Here is a 22,496-nt window from a genome sequence, read left to right on the forward strand (position 1 = left end):
GATATTGGCCTGTAGTTTTCTTTCTTTGTGACATCCTTGTCTGGTTTTGGTATCAAGGTGATGGTGGCCTCGTAGAATGAGTTTGGGAGTGTTCCTCCCTCTGCTATATTTTGGAAGAGTTTGAGAAGGATAGGTGTTAGCTCTTCTCTAAATGTTTGATAGAATTTGCCTGTGAAGCCATCTGGTCTGGGCTTTTGTTTGTTGGCAGATTTTTAATCACAGTTTCAATTTCAGTGCTTGTGATTGGTCTGTTCATATTTTCTATTTCTTCCTGATTCAGTCTTGGCAGGTTGTGCATTTCTAAGAATTTGTCCATTTCTTCCAGGTTGTCCATTTCATTGGCATAGAGTTGCTTATAGTAATCTCTCATGATCTTTTGTATTTCTGCAGTGTCAGTTGTTACTTCTCCTTTTTCATTTCTAATTCTATTGATTTGAGTCTTCTCTCTTTTTTTCTTGATGAGTCTGGCTATTCATTTATCAATTTTGTTTATCTTCTCAAAGAACCAGCTTTTAGTTTTGTTGATCTTTGCTATCGTTTCCTTCATTTCTTTTTCATTTATTTCTGATCTGATCTTTATGATTTCTTTCCTTCTGCTAACTTTGGGTTTTTTTTGTTCTTCTTTCTCTCTTACTATGTATCTAATAGCAACTCTACTTACTATGTATCTGACACCATTCTGAGACTTTATCATATTATCTCATTTCTCTCAAAGCCATTGTTCAGAAGGTATTTTGATTCTCATTTTAAAACAAGGAAACCAATGCTCAGAGAAGTTAAGAATGTGCCCAAGGAAGGTCACATTTGGCATAAGGAGTGGAGCCAAGGTTTTATCCAAGCCTGACTAACTCAAGAGCTATACTTTTCACAGCTGTTATCTATTGCCTTTCATGACTAGTTTTCTCAGGATCAACATGGGATGATCAAGAGCAAAGATTGCTCCACCAGAGACCTCATTTTAAAATCTAATTCTGCCCATTTCTAGTTGAGTAACTTGGGGCTAATTATCTAATCTCTGTAATCCTCTTCATCTGTAAAATGAGGACAGTAATTCCCTCCTCATGTGGCTTTAGTACGGTCTTAAGAAGAAAATGCACAGTGCTTTATTAGCACATAGTCAACGTTCAGTTAAGAACAGCTATTTTAATTGCTAACATTTTTATTGGCTTCATTGTACTTTTTTAAAATAAATTTATTTATTTATTTTTGGCTGAGTTAGGTCTTTGTTGCTGCACGCAGGCTTTCTCTAGTTGTGGCGAGCAGGGGCTACTCTTCATTGTGGTGCGTGGGCTTCTCATTGCGGTGACTTCTCTTGTTGCAGAGCATGGGCTCTAGGCATGCGGGCTTCAGTTGTTGTGGCTCGTGGGTTCTAGAGCACAGGCTCAGTAGTTGTGGTGCGTGGGCTTAGTTGCTCCGTGGCATGTGGGATCTTCCTGGACCGGGGATTGAACCGGTGTCCCCTGCATTGACAGGCGGATTCTTAACCACTGAGCCACCAGGGAAGCCCTTCATTGTATTTTTTATTCCATGAAAATGCCTATTCATTTCTCTTGTAGATTGCGTCCCTAACTGCAGACCGATATCAAGTTCTGGAACCCATTATGCACTGATTTGTATATAATAACAGGGGAGCCTCACAGAAATAACAGGAAAAGAAAATTAATTTCAGAAACTGCAGTCCAAAAAAATACTCAGAGGATATGACAAGTGTGGCATCCTTCCTGGGTTTTTCATTCTCTCTACCTTCAGTTTTTTTAAGGGGTCACTTCTCTCCTGATGATCATAACAGCTGCTTCCCTGTGACAGGCAACGAACTAGTATTTCTGCCAAATGAAAGCAACTCTCTCCCATCGCGGTGACCACTGCTTCTCCTTCTCGCATGCTTTATCTCCTTCACCTAAACTTGCCTGGTCCATAATTTACAGCCTGACTGGCTCCGCAGGAATGGTTGCCTTGAGGCCATGGAGACCTAACTGTGCGTGTGGGCTCCCCTGTAAGGAGGTCTTGGAAAAATCTATCCCAGCTGCCATGTGGTGACACCTAGTACCGTCTGTGGTGACAGCTGTCAATAGTACCATCTTTTCATCTCTGCCTCTTCCTGAAGCTCAGTCTATCACTTCCAACAGAATACTATGTGCTTAAGCATCTTCTTTCCTGCTGTGGTGGTGTGGTTTTTATGTCTTCTGGGATCATCTTAGAATGTATTTAGGGCTATAATTCTGGGCCCAGAAGAACATAATCTGGTCAGGGGGTGCATAGGTAGGTCTTCATTTAATTAAAAGGGGGGCCCCAATAGCACAGTTATTGTTTACTGCAGGGGGTTTCAGTCTGGAAACCAGGAGTGGGTATAGCAGACCCTAAGCCCACTTCCCTGACTAGCTTTATAGTCCCAGAGAATCACCAATATCCTAGATAAAGCTGTTCACCTCTCAGAGGCAACCTAAAAGGGAAAAGACTGGGTCTTTGTTTGGTTTTCATTCGATCACTTCCCTCAACATTAATTGCTGTTTTCACAAATCTGGATCATTACTAAAAAAAAGTCACCATGTAGAAGTCAATGGGGAACTTACTGGTATCGTAACCAGCCACCGAAGCAGAAGAGAGAGTAAGGAATCAGGTTTGGCAGGGCTGGGGTGGAGGTGGGAGAGGCAGAGGGTGCAGCGGAGGCAGAGCCCTGGTAGGACTTTGAGGAATAGGAAGCAGGATTAGGAGTGCTGACCCCATAGGCTGCACTTGCCACCTCAGTCCTCCGTTCTAGCCCTCATCCTAGGCGGATGAGTGGGACAACGTACCACCTCTATTGGGGTTTGCCTGCTCTAGGTGTTTCCAATAAAAGAACTGTGGGCCACTTTGGGGCCAAGAGCACTGAATCCAGGGTGGTAGCCTGTAGGCCAGAGTGATGGTTTCTCAAGTGTGGTCTACCTGCTAATTCTACAACTTGCTGGCCTCTCCCAGTTTACAAGTCAGAATCTCTGGGGGAACGTGAAGATCATTCCTAAGAACAATAAAATGTGAGGATCACTGAGAGAGAACATACTGCAAATCACTAATCCAGGTAAAAATTTCAAGTATCCATTTTGCACAGAATAATGGCCTCCAAAGATGTCACATCCAAAACCCCAGAATGTGTGAATACGTTAAGCTACGCGGTAAAGGGGAATTAAGGTTGCAGATGGAATTAAGGTTGCTAGTCAACTGACATTAAAACAGGGAGAGTATCCTGGATTATCCAAGTGGGCCCAAAGTAATCCCAAGGGTCCTTAAATGAAGAGGGAGGCAAAAGACAAGAGGCACGGAAGCTTATATGAGTATGGAGTCGGCCAGAGTGATGCAATGTAAGAAGGATTCAATTCACTGATGCTGGCTTTGGAGATAGAAAAAGGAGCCATTAGCCAAGGAATGCCAGCAGCCTCTAGAAACTGCAAAAGGCAAGGACATGCATTCTCCCCTGGAGCCTCCAGAAGGACCACAGCCCGACTGACACCTTGATTTTAGGCCAGTGAGACCAGTGTTGGACTTCTAACCTCCAGAACTGTGAAATAAAAAATCTGTGTTGTTTAAGCCACTAAATTTGTGCAAATTTGTACAATAGCAATAGAAAACTAATATAACTCCTATTCATGATAAATGCCTGTATTCATGATAAATGCCTGTATTCAATGATATGGATAGATGTGATATCACAAACCATACAGTATGGTTTCTGAAAGGCATGGAGTTTAAGGGACTTCCAAGAACATGAAGAAAATTTCCACCTGTTAGAAACAGGTCATCTTTCTAGGCTTAATTTATCTCCTCAAGATAGCTGTGCTGGATATTGGGATATTTACTTGGTTGCTTCTGAAGATCTAGTCTCTACTCTGCTCTGTGCCCTGGTAGGCAGATCTCCATGGACCAGACTCCCTTGCCCTTTGTTTTCCAGCTGGGTTCCCCCAATGGGAGGTACCAGCAGGAGAGTCTAGAGGTCACTCAGGTACCAGCCTTGCACTTGTACAACCCTGAGAGTGAGTCTCTCCTTAAATTTTGTGCTCTAGGCACCTTACTCGCCTCACTCAACAGTAACAATGAGGAAGAAATATGTAAGGGGTCCAGGAGAAGCCTTCCCAGAGTGGGTGACAGCCTGAAAATGGCTATGAGCTCCAACTATAAAGTATCTAGAATTCCTCCCCATTTCTTGTATGCCTCCTTCCACCCACAACTACCTGGTGAACTGTCAGCGGCTATGGTTGAGAAAGTAGAAATGAAAAATCAAGAAAATACGATCCAACAGTACCAAGAGAAGCAATTTAGTTCAAGCAATTTACCCAGTCATTACATATGCAATGCTGTTATATGCAAATCACATGCAAATATAAATACTACCCTCCATAGGAGGGTAAACATTTTTTGTTTTCTCTGGCTTCTAACGCAAATTCAATTTGGAAAATAAAAACAGAAAACTACCCTGTGTTGGGATAAAATTTGTTTATGCATCTCACTACCTCTTACAATAACCCCAATAGTATCCATAAGCCTAAAGTAGTTTGTTCCTGCTGAAGAATTGTGTGACCTTGACGTGAGCTAAACAGAATTGCTAAAGTACAAGCATATACGAACCTGTGTCTGTATGGATGTGAGAAGGTAAATAGTCCCCTCATCCAGGAAGCCATCCTGGGTCACTGGTCCTCCCCACCCCTCCCCTAAAGGCCCACAGAGTGAGTTCAATTCTCTCTCCTCTGTATCCCCACAGAGCACTACTCAGTAAATGGGTATTGGATGCATGAAGGAGTGAGTGTAAGAATGATAACTGACACAGCAAAATCCATAGACAGAGCAGCCAAATAAGACTACAATTGACTAAATTTAAACAGGCTTAGACATGCATCACCTGTGAACTTCAGGAATCTCCCCACTCCTTGTCCTTCCTTGGCTCCCCAAGGCCCAAACCTGCCCTCAAGTATTTTTAGAACAAAACAACAAAAAGATAGGAAGAAGACTGTGGCAGGAAGAAGGTGGCAGCATTAATATTCTGAACAAGGCTGCAAGGAATTTAAAAGCCGGACCTCCCTCACTAACGTTTGTTTCCTGCACATAAACAGGAACACCACGCAGAGTCACTGGCACTTATTTTTAGAAAAAAAAATCTAAAAGATTTAAAAGAAAAGAAAAGCATCCTTAGGTTGGTTGAAGACCAATGTTTCTACATGAAGCAACAGAGTCAGCTCTTGAGCATCAGTGTCCTGTGAGGGCGCTGTTGCGGGCCTACCTGAGCTGGAAAGAACCAGAAGAAAAGGTTGCTGTTGTAAGTCTTATTCACAGTGATGTAGCCGGAATAACTCGTCAAATTCCATCCTGGGAAAGGAGTCACCGAGCTCAACCGTCTTCCTGGGGGGGGGGGAAATATTTACCCGAGGATTAGACAAATAATAAATACGGGGTGAGCCATTCCATCTTGGCCAGACTTCTCCCAGGGGCCAGGTCTGGAATGAAGTGATCAGAAAGGCTACAAGGGGATTGGTATAAAGGTGTTTACTGGTAGCAACTTCCAGCCTGCCCTGGCTAGTTCCACATATTCAAAATTCACCATTTAGCCAAGGGCAAGTGACATTTTAAACCTTTTTTTTTTTGGTTCATACCTTATGAACTATAATAAGAATTTTTTTAAGAAGAAAAGAAAATCACCTATCCTTAGCTCCACTCTATAAAGAGTAAACCAAGGTGTTCACATGGGGCTACCTGGAAGGCCAAGGCAGGATAAAGTCACCTAACCCCAAAAGGTGGGGCGGGGGGGGGAGTGAAAGAGAAATAACAGCTAAGGAGCTCTCAGCCTGGGGGAGGCCTGTGTTCTCCACACTCTTCTTGTGGCGAAAGCAAAGGGCCTGCCACTTCCACTAAGGGAAATGGACCAGGCATGTGGGGAGTAAGAATGACTGGGGCCGGCTGGGGAGGGTGGGGAGAGGCAGGCAGTGAGACTATGGGTGATCACGTGGCTACTCAGAAGGAGCCAAATAGGACAAGGGGCAGCTGTAGAGGGCAGAGGTCCTGGTTTTCTAAGGGCAGCAAAAGGACAGGGACAGGGAGGAGGAAAGAGGGAATGCTCAGAGAGGTGAAGCGCCCAGGAGTAAACAATACTACTATCAATAGAACTGGGAACACCTACAAGGCCACTATACCAAGGGCTTTACATTATGTGGTAGGTATAATTATTATCTTCACTTTACAGATGAGAAAGCTGAAGCACAGAGAGGTTAAGTAACTTGCCCGAGGTCACACAGCTAGCAACAGAGAGCTGGGATTTAAACCCAGAAGTCGGGCTGCGGAGTTAGCCCCTGCCCCTACCCTGCTACACTGCATCTCAGCTAGAGAGTTAGTCAAAAGGTATGAGAAGCAGGGAATGGAGGGGGAAGCAGTGATTAGGAAAGGAGTGGAGAAGGGACAGTAAACAGGTAGGAAGCAGGGTGTGGTGGGGAAGTCTGGGTGAAGAAGAGTCCTTTAGGGGGAACAAAGCAAGTGTCCCCAATAAAAACAAAATTGTTCAAGAAAAGCTACTTAAGTCTGAGACTTATTAAGTTGGAGACTATTTAGTAGACAGTAGGTAAGGAAGCGCGATCCTACTCATGTGCCACCAACTAAAGATGTCTTCAGTGGGGTACCAGAGCCCATGGGCCCTGGAGTGCTAATTGACATCTCTTCCCAACTCGGCGTTCAGTGACAGCACAGATAGGATGCAGGAAGCCATGGCGTCAATGTGGATGCTGATTTGTCCACCCTGGGCTTTGTGTGAGGATCAAATGAAAACATGCATATGACCCTTAAGCACAGAGATGGATATAAAATAAGGTCTTAGGCAAAGAGAGGGATGATTCTCATTAGCCTGTGGGCCACCCCAAGAATAGCCTAGAAGACTTTGCCTTTTTGGGGCTCAGTCCAGTTCCCCCAGGAAAGATTGTTTATTCCAACCTCTTTACCTCTTCGCCATTCTCTTCCCAATGAGATCTATCCCTCCCCACCAAAAAAAAAAAAAAAAAAAAAAAAAGGCAAAGAACAAAGAAAGATTTTAAGAAAGATCACAGAAAGATCACCTCCAGGGCTGGGCAGCCTTTAAAACACTTCTTTTGGCCTTTTTTTTTTTTTTTTATTGAGGTGTAATTGACATACAACATGACATTAGTTTCAGATATATATAACATGATTGAATATTTGTATATGTTGTGAAATGATCACCATAATAAATCTAGTTAACATCTCTCATCACACACAGCTACAAATTTTTTTCTTGTGATGAGGACTTTTAAGCTCTACTCTCTTAGCAACTTTCAAATAGCAAGACAGTATTATTAACTACAGTTACCATGCTGTGCATTACATCCCTGGAACTTATGTCTTTTGTAGCTGGTAGTTTGTACCTAAAACACTTTTGAAATATTTTTCACAAAACTATTAATCTTCTCAAAATCCAACAGAGATCCCCCCCAACAAGGAGGGCAGAGAACCAAAGGCTCAAGCATTGGGAATGAGTGAGATGTGAATCCCAGAGGGCTAAGTGAACACTTGAGAAAGACAGAGAAAAATGAGAAAGGTCAAAGTAGAATGAGAAAAAGAGAAAACATATAACAGAAAGGAGCTGGAGGGAATGGACTGTGGGAGATGGGGTGATTGAATCTATCTCTCTCTCTGAGACCAGCACAACACAATGTCCGCTGGCCTGCTCTGAAAATGACTCAGATGCTTACCCAGTTCTTCCTTTCTGAGCATTGTAAAGCTGTTTCTCTGCTGCCTTGTACTGACTGGGGTTTACTTTCTACCTTCCCTCCTGGATCAGGGGCTGTTGGGAAGCAGGGAATTTGTCTTGTTTATCTTTGTACCCCCAGGGACACAGTATGCTGGTTTATACACTTAAGACATTCGATACACATTTTTTTAATGAATAAATGTGAATGAATGAACTAAAACATGACACACTGGCAATGCACTAGGATTAGCTTACTTCTACAAAAACCTCCTAAGGCAGGCAGGCCTTATTAAGATCTCAAGAAATTTAGAAAGACTTTTCTCTGCCCCACAAAAAAGTGTTTCATCCTGTTTTAAATTTCCTTTAACTAAACCCCAGTAAAATAAAAGCTTTTTCAACTAAATTGATTTTTTGCATTTTCAAATGTCCCCGTTCATCCTTCTAGAATCTATTAATGGAATGTGGAAAATAAACTCCCAAGATGGAGGAGTTTTTCTTCCTGGAACCGTGACTCATAATACAAATGTTGAAAACAGTTGAAAAAAGGAAAAAGGTTTTCTTTGAAGCGACTTCACTTCCTACTTGTTATTTACTGTGCTTGTGATAGAAACACTTTCAAAAAGATTAGAGTATGACCAAAGAAGGGCTTGAACCAGTTAATCAGGTACTTCATATTTGCAAAGACTTGCATCATCATCAGGATGGACAGGACACTACCAGGCCATAAGTAATAATAAATTAAGACCTAATAGCAAAATATTCTTTAAAGTTGGTGAAAAGGCAGTGTCTGGAAACATGCTAAAACTGGCCTCCTACATTCATTTTGTTTCAGAGAGTGAGGATTTATTCTAGCTGCAGAGAAAGCAAACATGCAATTACAGTTACATAAAACTAAGCCAGTTAGTTTATGTTGGAGATTTTTTAAAAAATTAAAATTTCCCTTGTCTTTTTGTCAATTACTATTTATCTCAAAAATGTTCCATTACGATATTAAGACTCATGTTCCTAAGATTCTGACAGACTTGATAAACAAAAGGGATTCAGCGGAGTGAGCTGACCATCTGTCCAGAGCTTCCTGAACTTTCAGTAAAGCGGATGAATACAATTATCCTTAATTGTGTTGTCAGGACTGCAGTTGAATACCCAGATGTACCTGATTTTGGATTAGTCATTTAAAATTCTGTTCAAAGATTTTTGACAGAACTTTAGAAAGTGACATTACACCAGATTTAATATTTTAAATGTTGTCACTCATCAGATGGTGATCTATCAGGCTTAGCACAAAAAAGGACAGAAGATAAAACTATCTCCCTCAGAATCTTTCTTTACTACTGCTGACACCCATGACCGTGAAATGCTTGTAGGCGAGAAATCCAGGAATGGGAGGGATGTGGACAATCTCTCAGGCAGATTTCTCTGTATTCTTTGTACTTGTTCTACCAGATGTACGATTCAGAGACACCATGACCACGTTGACTTAATGCTCTGTTTAAGCTGTCTTACTCAGTATGCACAGGCCCTTTCTTATTTGCCCAAATCTTACCCTACACCCTCAAGTCTGGTCACATAGTACAGCGGTTCATACCTCAGGCTCTGGAGTCAGCAGAAATAGGTTTTAATTCCAGATCTGCCACTTACTACCTTTAAATGGTCCTGGGCAAGACACCTAATTTCTCTGGGCTTTAGTTTTCTCATTCGTAAAATGGGAACAATAAGTATTCATTTTTCATTAGAGTTGCTATAAGGATTAAAAGAGCTAATTTGTATAAAGCATAACGTCTGAAACATAGGTCTCAAATTTAAATTCTACAAATATTTATTGAGTGCCTATTACATACAGCCGCTGTGCCAGGTACTCGGGATACAATTACTACTAAATGTTAGCTATTTATTGATATTATTCTTACTACTACTACTACTACTACTACTACTGCTACTACTTTCTATCTGGATTATGCCAACCAACAGGGATAGCTTCCTTCTAAAAATTTCCAGCACGCCTTCCTCAAATGTAATACTTTAGAACTTTAGTATGCATTGCCTGATTCCTTAATTGTTTCACGTGTGTGCATCTGGTCACTCCAAAAGAGGACAAGCTTCTTAAACAAAGGAAAATAAATTATAGCAGGCGAATTACAGAGCGCAAGTCAGAAAATCTGGGTCTTAGACTCATCTCTACTACTATTACCTATGTCCCCTTGGGCAAGTCATGTAAAATATCTGAGTCTCAAATTCCTCATCTGTGAATTGGCAGGATTTGGTTATGAGTATTTAACTCCTTTTCAGCTCCAAACGAAATGATTTGCTATGATTTACTGTGAATAAACATAATCTAAGTCATCAGTATCCATGGAAGCCAAAAGGAAGGCATATGATCCAGTTTGGTGGATTTGGGTTAATGATATTTTGCCTCTTCATTTATGCCTAGTGATATCAGCCTATGCCATTGGGCTGCCATCTTTTCATGACTTTTCTACATCAAGCAAAAACGAGTCTTAAAAAAAAAAGACTACACAGCCTCACTACATTATCACTGACTATATTATCAAAGTTTTTCATCTTTTCTTAGAAAAGAGATGGTGAAACATGGAGCCAATGTATATTTCAGACAAAGCTATATGAGCAGGACTCCAATGCACCCTTAAGAGGGAGAATAGGGCTTCCCTGGTGGCGCAGTGGTTGAGGGTCTGCCTGCCGATGCGGGGGACGGGGGTTCGTGCCCCGGTCCGGGAGGATCCCACATGCTGCAGAGCGGCTGGGCCCGTGAGCCATGGCCGCTGAGCCTGCGCGTCCGGAGCCTGTGCTCCGCAACGGGAGAGGCCACAACAGTGAGAGGCCCGCATACCGCAAAAAAAAAAAAAAAAAAGGGGGGGGGAGAATATTTTGGTTTTAAATCAAACCGAAGACAAAAATGATGACAGCCTATTGACTATGAGAACTAAAGAAAAGTTGCTTTATTTTAAACTTCCATACAGAGTATGTACATTTATTTTAGATCTTTAAAATGATCATTTCCCTAAAATTTCCAGTTTCAGCTCCACATTCCCATGAAATCTACCAACTTATCAGCCTCACAAGCATTAACTCTGCCTTCCCACCTGTGAATAGGGATAAACTCCGAAGCAAACACCAAGATCTCCATCCATGGATTCTCATCTCCTTCAAGAAAATGTTCCACAACAGACGTCCCACCCCAATCTACTTTCCCCTCTCTACTGGACTATTTCCATCATTACCTCCTACCCTCCGTAACTCTCTTCCTGACCCTTCCTGACTCCATAACTCCCTCCAGCCACCACCCCATTTCTCTGCTCCCTTTTACAAACAGCTCTGCCTATATACCGGTTTATAGTTCAGGAGTGTCCTGAGGTCCAGAAAGATTACATAATTGATCCTACACAGTGATTTACCTAAGCATGAAGAAGCATTAAGGGCAGAGGCACGTCATAATTTTTAGTCTCTGATGACATCAGAAGACACTTTTTTTGTATTAATAATAGAAAAACCCACAAACTCTAAATAAAAGCCATCAGCAAACACTAATATTTAGAGAGCAATTTACAGGTTATAAAGAGTTTTCACATGCATTTCCTCATATGATTCTTTTAACATCCCTGAGACTTGGGTGGGTTGTTTTTTCTCCATCGTATTAATGAGGAAACTGAGTCCTAGGATGTTAAGTCAACTTACCAGGCAAAGGGGCCCAGCACAGTGGCTGTGAGCCTAGGCTTTGGAATGAAGCTATCGGGGTGTGAATCCTGCATCTACCAGCTGGTGTCTGTATGACTCTGGCAAGTAACTTCATCTCCTTCTGCTTTAGTTTTCTTGTGTGTAAAACAGATGCACTTCCTGGCTCGCTGCGATGCTAAAATGATTTTTATATCAAATGCATGGAAGCAGTAACTGACATGTAGTAACCAATTGTAGACAGGCCCTATATTAGTTTTATAAATAGATATGCAGGGACTCAACCACTGGTTAATCTGACCCTGAGGAACTTTCATTTTAGCTCTAAACTCTGATACCATATGACACCAAATCATTAATATTTGAAATAAAACAATTGAGTAAAATACTAGAATGTATTTTGGATTCTGTGAGACAACTGCAAAAAAAAAAACCAACTGTTGAAACTATACCAGAAGGTAAGTTTCTGATTTAAACTTACCTTCTGCAAACTTCCCAGCTTCAATATAAGGAGTTAGAAATAATGGCTGTCCTGGATCTCCTTTATGTGGTGTGGAAACATGGGCGTTTCTGTATAAGGAGCGAAACAGCCCATTACCACCAGGGCTGAGCACCAACAGGGCCAGCAAAGCAAGCGCCTTCCACATGGCACCAACCATTCTGTCTAGACCTAGGATGGAAACAATAACATTCCACAAATAAATACAGAGTAAAAATTTACCAATCCCCTTTACACGCAAGACATTCATTTAGTTACTCAAAGAAAAATATATATAAAGCTCTTTGCTAAGTACCTTAGATACAACCTAAATAAGAAAGACCCAATCCTTGCTCACCCTGAAATTAACAGCCTAATGGAAGGCTATTCAAGGGATTTACAATGCAACTAAAGAAACGATTTATATTTCTAAAACTGTGGTCTGGAAAGTAAATTTGATGAAGGATTACATGAAGCATCAAGACAACAGGACTCTGTAAATAGATCATGAAATGAGTGGGAGAGACAGTCATCTGCTACAGGCAGAGGACTGAGAACACATTTCAGGCCAAGAGAACCTAGGAAGGCCTTACCAAGGTCGGAGGTGAATAAAAGGTGGGTGGAACTCAGCTAGGCAGAAGAAATGGGGAAGCATCATTGGTGGGAGGCACAGCTTGAGAAAAGGTGAGACCTGAGCTGTCCCTGGGCATTTTGCATGTGATTTCTGATCACGTTTCTCTCTCTTACAAATCACTAAACTTTGCATCCAAGAACAAAAAAGAAAGAGACAGGGAGGGTCCTACAACAATTTTCAGGCCCCTGCCCCTATAGCTAGCTGACAAATGAACTCAAGAGTTAGACTTCACACTTTATTAACACAAAGCTTTCCAAGGATCTTCCACTCTGATGTTTGCTTATTCATCTGAGCTGATAATAATAATGGCGTAAAATTTTACGGTGATTTCTCTAAACTTGTAAACACATGAATTGTATTTACAATGGGCTTTCCCATGTATTTTTAGCTGATTTGGACATCCTAATAAATCAAGCAGGAAAGCAAGGATTATTATCATCAATCTTAGACAAAGAAAACTTGACTCAAAGGAGTGCCTTATCCATGGACATCAAAGTAGAGAAATAGGAACTAGTATGCAATCAGAGCCGGGACCCAGGTAAGGTGAGTCTGGTGCAGATGCGGGGTGGGAACTCGTCTTTTTTTAAATTTTGAGACTTTGTCTATCGTGGGTTTTTTTGGTACTATTTTTGATTTTTTCAAGTATTGCATTAAAATACTATTTATCTTGATTACTGAGTTTTTTGGCACTCTTAAATTTTATATCCAAGGCAGGCACCTCACTTGCTTCCCCTTAATCCTGACTCTGCTAAGTATTATAATGCCTACATCAGTGCTATTACATTACTCTGCACTGCTGCTAGTTAAATACTCTGCTCACTCAGATTTCTGGATGCAAAAAGAAATATACAATTTATGCAAATATAATGTCCGCTTTTGACTGTTTAGTGCTTTAAAATACAAAGCCACTAAAATACCTTAAAAACTCAAAATGTGTAGAAATCTATTAATCACATGCTTATCACAACCCAACTTGGCATAATAGGAAAATATTGCTTGTAGAAAATTTTAAAAGCTTTTCAGCCACATTTCCCCAATAAAATAAAAGTTTATAATTTGATTGAATACATAATCCTTGTCAAGTCTTTCATGGTTAACTTAATAGAACCCTCCAGACTTAATGTAAACAAGCCCAACCAAATAGACTATGTAGCTAAAAAATGCTTTTCTCTATTATTTACTATAATAAGGAACAAAATGAATTTAGAAACTAAATTTAGGTTCCCAAGAAGCCCAAGGGTAATTTAATGATCACTATGGCACTGATAATACATTTTTTTAAATTATGAGAACTTGTTACGCTAACGTTTTACTAACAGCTACTTTCAAGGAATGCTTGAATCAACAATCTTACTCTCTAACAGGTTCGCAGGGAAAAAAAAAAAATCTGTGGTATTAGAAACATATTGGAAGAAGCTCTTCCATTAAGAGGTTTTTTCCCGTGGGCAGAAACAAGAAACTAATCATACCACCTAATTTCTCAATCTTTCTGCTGCAAACATCCAGCCCCCGTTAATGGAAGTCATTAATATTAAAATAACCAGGGTAGTTACAGCACTTCTTCTGTAAGCAGATGTTGACTCAAAGATGTTAAAGACAGAAAGGTAAAACCAGTCTCGTTTTAACTGACATAAATCTAACACATAGAAGTAAGAGTTGGGTCAATTTAGGAGCTCCCATTGACATTTAATCAAATAACTATTAGAGTCATGGTTTCCCATGTAGGTGAATTAAAGCAACAACATACTTCATTTCACTGTTTCATTTAATGGTCAGAATTCCTGAACTGTGCTTAGCTGTCATCTCTCCTAATGAAAACGAAAGCCATATCATGAACGGAGAAGTGTTTCTTTTTTTTTAAACATCTTTTACAAATGTTTTTGCCTATCCTAAATTAGCCAGAATCTTTTTATTTATTGAATATTTATTGAGTACTTTCTAAACTAATAAACCCTGTACTGGAAGTTATTGCCCACAGAGAGTGAAAAAAAAATTATTAACCCTACACTGTATCACGTGTCTACTTGAAGTAATATGAAAACATGCGTGCTATTTCCAGTTCAAATACATCCTACTGAAGGATTCAGGCAAACTGTTCCTCTTAATAAATGTTCAGAAACCGAATAAAATCTAGGCAGATACAAAACAATATTGGCAGACTCAAATAAGCTAAAGGTCAAAACCATGTGATTCACTAAAACTGTCTTACTAAGCCTTAAATATTACAATTGGAAATCATGTGTCTAATGTAAATTTTTTTGATATAAACAAAGCTATTTATCACAGTGTTATTTAGAATAATAAAAACTGTCAACAATGTAAACAATTTAAGATAAGTAAGTTACTGTACATCAAAAAGATGGAATTATATACAGCAATTAAAATGACTACTGAGAATGTTTTGGAAAATATACTAAAATATTAGGTAAAGAAAAGCAGACTATTAAAATAGATGTATGGTATTTTCTCCTTATTTAATACACTTAAGAATTTCTAAATTTTCTACAATAATTAACCTTATAATGAGAAGAAAATTATTTTCGGTTTTGCTTTTTTATCACACAGTGAAGCAACTGGTAGGCATGGCTTGTTCCTTATTCCTTATTACTACCTGGTTATGACCTCTCGCGTTTCCTAGGAGTAAGAGTTCTGTCTGTTCTTTTAGAATAAGTTCTGCTCTAACATTCTGTGAAGATGTGTCCTGATCTCCTAAAACCGTAGAACCTCAGAGACTCAAAGTAAAGTCTGTCTTTGGTGAATTAGAAGGCTCTACACTAATGTGAGATGTTGTTCTAGTAATAATTACTCTTATTATATTTATATTTAGTTCTGCCTGGAGTGGAGTCCATCACGAATGTGCATATAATTGGTACTAAGCAAATATGTGTTGAATTGGTGGGTCTAAATAGTGAATCATGGTATGTTAGACATATGGGCGATAGTACATGCTCATATGGTTCAATTCCTTCATCTCACAGACTAGACAACTGAATAACTAGAGAAGTAAGCAAGTAACTTATAAGTAAGATTACACCACTGGTGAGCAGTAGGACCAAGACTCAAAGCCAGGACTCACTTATGGCTCTAAATCTAATCTGCTTTCCACTCTCCCATCTTTGGTTATGATTATATATATTCAAATATTTTGACTCTTATTGTCTCAGTAGATAGTAACAGTCTGTTATAGTCCTAAACCCCTTTCATTAGATCATGCAGTAAAAAAATAAATAAACAAATGAATATACAGAAACATTAATAAGTAAGTCTTTCTAGAGAAATTTGGGTTTTAGAAATGATTTGTACTAATTCAGGTTCTAACACGACTCATTCACTGAACCTTGGGCAGGACACTGACTTTTCTGGGTCCCGGTCATTGTGTTAAAACCAATGGTTAGATTTCCAGGAACTGTGAGAGCCAGCGGTTCAACACAGCCATTGTTTAAAATTAAACTATAAAAGCTTACCATTAAATAAGTTATATTAAAAACATAAGTAATAAATACTCAAAACTCATCACTTCTTAACTATTTTACTACATTTTACCATCATCTATGCTCTGGAGTTATATTTTTCATATTTGTCTAATGGACAGATTATATAATGGTTTGCTACTGTGCATTCCTTTCCAACTTGGTGTTCAGTAACATCTCGTAGCTTGAAATCAGCCACAGTGGGAGTATTTACACCACAGAAATCAGAGACACCACAAATCAGGGCTTCCCCTGCCCACCCTACCCCAGGGAACTAGATGTTCAACATTTACCTGCTCATGTGAGTCTCACGTTCCTTATTTGAAAAATGAGCTGGAAACTACGTTCCATCAACTCACACCCCAATCTAATGGAAATGATCAGAAGAGACAAAAGGGGAAAATCTGGCAAGTTGTCATCCGTGTGTAGAAGCAACCAGTAACACGCCCAGATAGGCAAGGCTTAGAGAAAAGAAACCTGAAAAAGCCACTGGAAAGTGTGTGTTCTACCAGGGAAAAAAAGAATCATAAACAAAAACTCCAGAATGAGGACAAAGAAACAAACAGCAAACGTGTCAAGCAGCCCTATGTTTTCCTCTTCTCTCCTTCCCATGTCTCCATTTTACATTATAGATTATTCCAAACAAAGGATAAACATCGTTCATGTAATAAATGTCGTAACTGCAATTAAAACAATTATTTGGAGTCCCCTCACATATTTAACTGCCTTTAATAGCTCCCAACATAAGAAAAACATTCCCCTGGACAAACCAACAAAAAACAGGCCAACTAGTAACAGACGTTTCCATGAAACGTGTAATTAAAGAAAGGGAAAAGAAAGTGATCCCTCTATTCAAATAAGACTCAGTTACCTCACAAGATTATTCAGGTATATCCAAAGCATTTGAATCCTGTAATGAAGGGCTATTGTGCAACCCTGAATTAAATACCAACCCAAATCCCAAGTCTAGCTATTTTTGTTAAAGGATTTCCATGCAAACAAATGGTAAAAGAAAACCTTTATTTCAAAGGATCCAGTATTCATTTTCCTTTGGACATCATTTTAATTTCTAAAATTGATATTTGAAGCACTCTTTTCCCAGAAAGGACTAGTACATGACACAAGGTGATGGGCAACCTTTTGCTGAAGCATCACTGAGACTTACATGCCTATCTCCTTTCCACAGGCCACCCCTCCGGCATCAGACAGTGGTGTCTAATCTTGCTAGTTGAATTAGTCATCCCTATCTCTGCCACCATATCCTTGGGCTCACAGGAAAGGGAAACAAACTCGAGTTACGTGGCAGGTAGAGAATAAAAAGAATCAGGAAGAGGAGGAAATAATACTATCTGACACTATAGTAGGGAGCTTACCTTGAAATCTCACTCCAACCAGAAGGAAAATTGGCATGGGGGTAGAAAGTACAAAGTAGACATGTCCCAAAATGTTAATACCAGCTTTGAAACAGAAAGACCATCCCCATGATCCAGGACATCCTCATGAGAACGATACCAGTAAAAGCTACCAATTATTCAATGCACTCCAGGTACATGAACCGTGCTAACTGCTTTATTTTTTATTTCTAATCTTTACCAGGTAGGTACTATTATCACCCCATTTTACAGATGAGAAATGGATCCTCAGAGAATTTAAGTTACTTGCCCAGGGTCACACAGCTAGAAAGCAGTAGAGCAACGAATTGAGGCCAGTACCAATCAATTTTCAAAGACCATTCTATAGTCCCATACCAGCATCTCCCAAAATGTGCTATGTGTGCCAGGGGCTTATCTCCCTGTTCAGGTAAGTTTGGAAATACAATACACAAAAATAAAATTGTTGCCAGAAGGTAAATGAGGATGAGAGAAGATTCTTCCCCCATGTTTCAGAGGGAACATGGTCCCACCAACACATTGATTTTGGACTTCCAGCCTGCAGAAATCTGAGACAATAAATTTGTGATGTTTTAAGCCACCCGGTTTGTGGTACGTTGCTATAGCAGCCCTAGAAAACTAATACACGGATAGTTGGGAAGACTGTGGAAGGAGTCAAGGTGGAGGAGATTACAAAGAGTGGAACTTAAACAGTTCTGCTTTAAGTTATTATTAAGCATCCAAGCGAAAATTCTGAGAGGTCAACAGTAAAATGGGAAAGGGAAGCTAAATTGAGTTTGTATTTAAGACATGTCTGGCATTCTGGTAAGCCAGGATTTCCCACAGAACCCTTTATGGAATACTAGTTCAGCAATATATAATTAGATTTTATAAGAACAAAACTTTGGGAAAATCTGGGCTAAACAAACTTAAACGGGTTTCTTGGTTACAGAATGAACATTTCCGAGCCTTTCACTTGCTGCTGGATAGCATGTGTTTATTTGACTGTGTCACTATCCTTAGGCCCTAAGTTCCGAGATTTATATAAGACATACTCAGATGAGGAAACTAAATCCTAGGTTGACTAGTTTCTCAAGCACTAGGTTTAATTTTCTCAAGCCCCCGACTCAACCACTAGATAGTAAAGCTCGAATTTGAAGCCACATCTAGATGATTCCAAAGTCCATGTATTTTTCATATATCGTTATATAAATGACGTAATACAACAAAATCTGCCTCCATGCAAATTTTGACAAAAGCAGAATTCTGGGTAAACTGGATTACCTTGGCATGCCATTTGCAAAATTTATAGGTGCTGAAATTGCAAGTGATTTAAGGGCACGTTTATTTGCAAAGAAGTGAAACTCACATGACCAGAGATTGCTTCAAAATGAATATCTAGCTTCCTTCTGTTTTGAAAATAATTTGAGGGGATGGATGAAGCCCTCAATCCTCATGGCAAAAGAAATGTCTTCCACTGAGAAATTCCTTATTTTTGCTGAAGTAAATGTAGCCCTATGCTTTTTAAAACGATCCTCCTTTTTGCTATCTACTATGACTAAATTTTCCATACAAAAAATCAGGATACACAGTGTGGCAAATACAAGGATAAGACTGGGTATAATGGATAAGAATATTTTATATGAGGATGATCCTGGGAAATCACTCCATGTTGTCACCTTACCCAGGTGACAGGTAACTCCTTGATTCCAAAAGAGATAATGTTGTCATTGGGAGTAATCTCCATGCAACACTCCCTTAGATTATTCCAGTACTTCCCACATCTCTTCTCTACACATAGTCTCATTGGATCTTCACCACCACTCTTGAAAGGAGTTAATGCAGCTCTTCAACAGAGGCCCAGGTAGATGGAGCAACGTCCCAAGTAATGACACTCTAGTCAGTAGCAGAGCTGGGACAGATTCCAAGTTCACTGGACCAGTTATTCATTTGATAAACAAATATATTTTAGCCCCTACTATGTGCTAGACTCCAATGCAGGCATAGAAAACAAGAGAGACAAAGTGTCTGCCTTCATGAAGCTTCCCATATAATGGAGACAAGAGAGAGGAAACCTATTAAGAACATCAAAGCAGGGTGAACGGTTACAGAGGGATGGGGTCAAGAAGCAATATTATTTTATTTTATTTATTTTATTTATTTTATTTTTTGCGGTACGCGGGCCTCTTACTGTTGGGGCCTCTCGCGTTGTGGAGCACAGGCTCCGGCCGCGCAGCTTCAGCGGCCATGGCTCACGGGCCCAGCCGCTCCGCGGCATGTGGGATCTTCCCGAACCAGGGCACGAACCCATGTCCCCTGCATCGGCAGGCGGACTCTCAACCACTGCGCCACCAGGGAAGCCCAGGAGCGATATTATTTTAGATTGGGTGGTCAGGGAAGGCCCCTCTGAGGTGGTGACAGGTGAGAGGATCTGAAGGTATTAGAGAATTTCAAGTGACTATCTAGGGAGAAGAGAGTTCCAGGCTCAGGTAAGGAAAAAGAGGAACATAATATGTAAACAAGTGGGACAATGGGAAAAGCAGAAGATTGATGGAGTGAAACAAGCAAGTAAACAAATAAAAAAGAGAGCTTTTCTCTAGCTCACTTTAAAAAGAAATCAGCAGAGGACTGAAGGTGTGATCTTCAGGAGAATTAATGAAGTGATTGTTAAACTCAGCCTTAGGGGGTGGCATTTCTGAGAGGGTGTGACTCTTCCTGCAGAGTTAAAGAAGTTGAGTGACACAGACATAGAGAACAAACTTGTGGTTGCCAAGAGTAAGGGGGGTTGGGAGAGGGATGGATTGGGGGATTAGCAAATGCAAACTATCATATAAAGAATGGATAAACAACAAGGTCCAACTGTATAGCACAGGGAACTACATTCAACATCCTGTGATAAGCCATAATGGAAAATATGAAAAAGAATGCATATATATATGCATAACTGAATCACTTTGTTGTACAGCAGAAATTAACACAACATTGTAAACCAACTATATTTCAATAAAATAAATTTAAAAAAAAGAAGTTGAATGAAAATAAAATAGGGCAAGAGGGTAGATACCCCACCAATAATAACCAATTGAGCAATTTTGGTTTGAGCTTTCCTTGGAATTACCTACCAAACCAGAGGGATGAAATGAAGGAACCCACATGTGCAAACACCAGATATAATGCCTGGCACACAGTCAGCAAGTATTTGGGAAGGTAATACAGTCCAATGGGAGGAGCAGAAAGAATTTAGACACAGCTTCAAATGTGGCTCTGTCACTCAAAAACTCTGTACCACTAGACAAAGTACTGGTATACTGAGTGGACCCACACTACCACTCATTGTTATGGGGACAATGATATCGTACATATATAAACTCATACCGGGTATAGCAGAGAGATGAAAGACAGTCCCTGCCCTCACCTTCTGAGACCTTAGAACAGTCCCTGACCACAGAAGAGATGCTAATTAAATCTAATTTCCTTTGCCTTGTCAGTGAATTATTATAATAAGATGGGTTTACAGACCTGAATATTTATTCAACACATAGAGCATATATGAAAATATTAATATAGAAAGGGAGAGGGGAGTTTTAGTTGCTAAATATTTGGATAAAGGCTTGGTGACCATGCATTCAGAATGTGTCCCACCTGAGGTTTCATTCGAAAAATATGGCCACCATCACAATAGGTTGTTATGGTTCCCAGATTAAGTAGGCACTGCCTTCTGAAAAGATAGACAAATTCATTAAATTACCTGGCTTCCTGATATTTGGTTGACATGGATAAAGCTGTGTGTACTCTGAAAGTCCAAGATAAAAAATATTTCGGTTTCCCTCTTTCCTGCCCTCTGCCACCTTATTCTCCATCTTTTCACACCCTCCCCCTGTGCCTCCTACAGTGGGAGTGGGAAAGACTCCACTCCATTCATATGGGTACATTTTTTAGTTTGTTATAAGTTATCAAGGAGAACTGTGGCTTCAATAACGCCGTAGATAGAACCATCATTAATATACAAACTGACAATTAACATGTATTTTTTTTTCTGTTTCAAGAACTCTATATATTCAGATTTTCCTCAAGGTCCTGCCCTTTTTCTCTCCTTCTGTACATTCTCATTCAACCATCCCTTGATCACTAACTGCTAGTCCAGAATTTTGTTCCTGACCTTGCTGTTGGGCTCCCCACACTCAGAAGGCTCCTTTGCATGGGTACCCAGTTGGTTCCTCAAACCCATCGAGTCTTATAACAAAACATCAACATCCCCCCTGAACTTCCCCCTCCTCTAACTTCCTGATTCCTAATGACACCCAAGGCTCATGTTAAGTCATTCACAAAATCCCACCTCTCTTCTTTTTTTTTTTCCCTTTTGGTTCATAAGTCAACCCTCACTTGCCCTGGGGACATTTGCAAAGCCTCCTAACTTGTCTCTCAGACCTCAGGTCCTCTCCACACCCATTCAGCCTAACACTGATGCCGAAGTGAGCTTTCTAAAGCGCAAGACACTTCCCTCCTCAAATGCCTTCAGTGGTTCCCAACTGCAACCAGAATAAAGTATAAACTTCCTGCCATGTAATTCAATGTCTTCCACAATGTGACTCTGGCATAACTTTCCAGAGCAAAGTGATACGACCCCTTCATAAACTCTATGTTCCAGCCAAATCAAACCCTTTTGTGTTCCCCAACTTTACTCTGCCTTCTATGTCTTTACCTCCAGGCAAATAGTAGGCACTAAATCAATATCAGTTGAATGATAATAGAATTTAGGTGGGAGTATACAGTACACTGTAAAATTCTTTCAACTCTTCTGAATGTTTGAAAATTTTCAAAATCAAACATTAGTAAAAATATTAGTCCATTTAGGATGAAAGAATGAATCTCTTGGGAGGTGGGTTATCCTCCCCAGATACAGGTACAAGAAGATATGTCAAGGGGTCTTTCTGAAAGATGAGTAACAGAATATGGAGTCGCAAAAGGGAAAGGAGGAAGAGCTAGCCCCTAGATGCCTAAATAAATATTTTGGCCAGTAAGCAATCTTAGCAATTTAAAGACAGCCACTAACTAGAATCAGAACACAAAGAGAAGGTTAAGAGGTAAGACCTAAGGATACTGGAAAGATGTGATGCTAAGAATTTGCTTTTTCAGGCTAATGGAT

General features: G+C 40.0%; 1 protein-coding gene across 2 annotated transcripts in view; it reads right to left on the reverse strand.

Annotated features, from left to right (window-relative positions):
• Nucleotides 1–12,057, reverse strand: part of CPVL (carboxypeptidase vitellogenic like) — a gene marked incomplete at its 5' end in the record, with an annotated part of 100,962 nt that extends 88,905 nt beyond the window's left edge. Inside the window, 2 exons of one of the 2 annotated variants that reach the window (XM_082846271.1) lie at nucleotides 5,246–5,364; nucleotides 11,880–12,057. In XM_082846271.1, coding sequence (XP_082702397.1) covers nucleotides 5,246–5,364; nucleotides 11,880–12,057 — 297 coding nt within the window. The remainder of the gene's footprint in view (nucleotides 1–5,245; nucleotides 5,365–11,879) is intronic. The other variant, XM_082846272.1, reaches the window with a different exon arrangement.
• Nucleotides 12,058–22,496: the final 10,439 nt, after the last annotated feature.

Source organism: Leucopleurus acutus (genome assembly GCF_964270905.1).
Source record: "Leucopleurus acutus genome assembly, chromosome: 9".
Taxonomy (NCBI): Eukaryota; Metazoa; Chordata; class Mammalia; order Artiodactyla; family Delphinidae; genus Leucopleurus; species Leucopleurus acutus.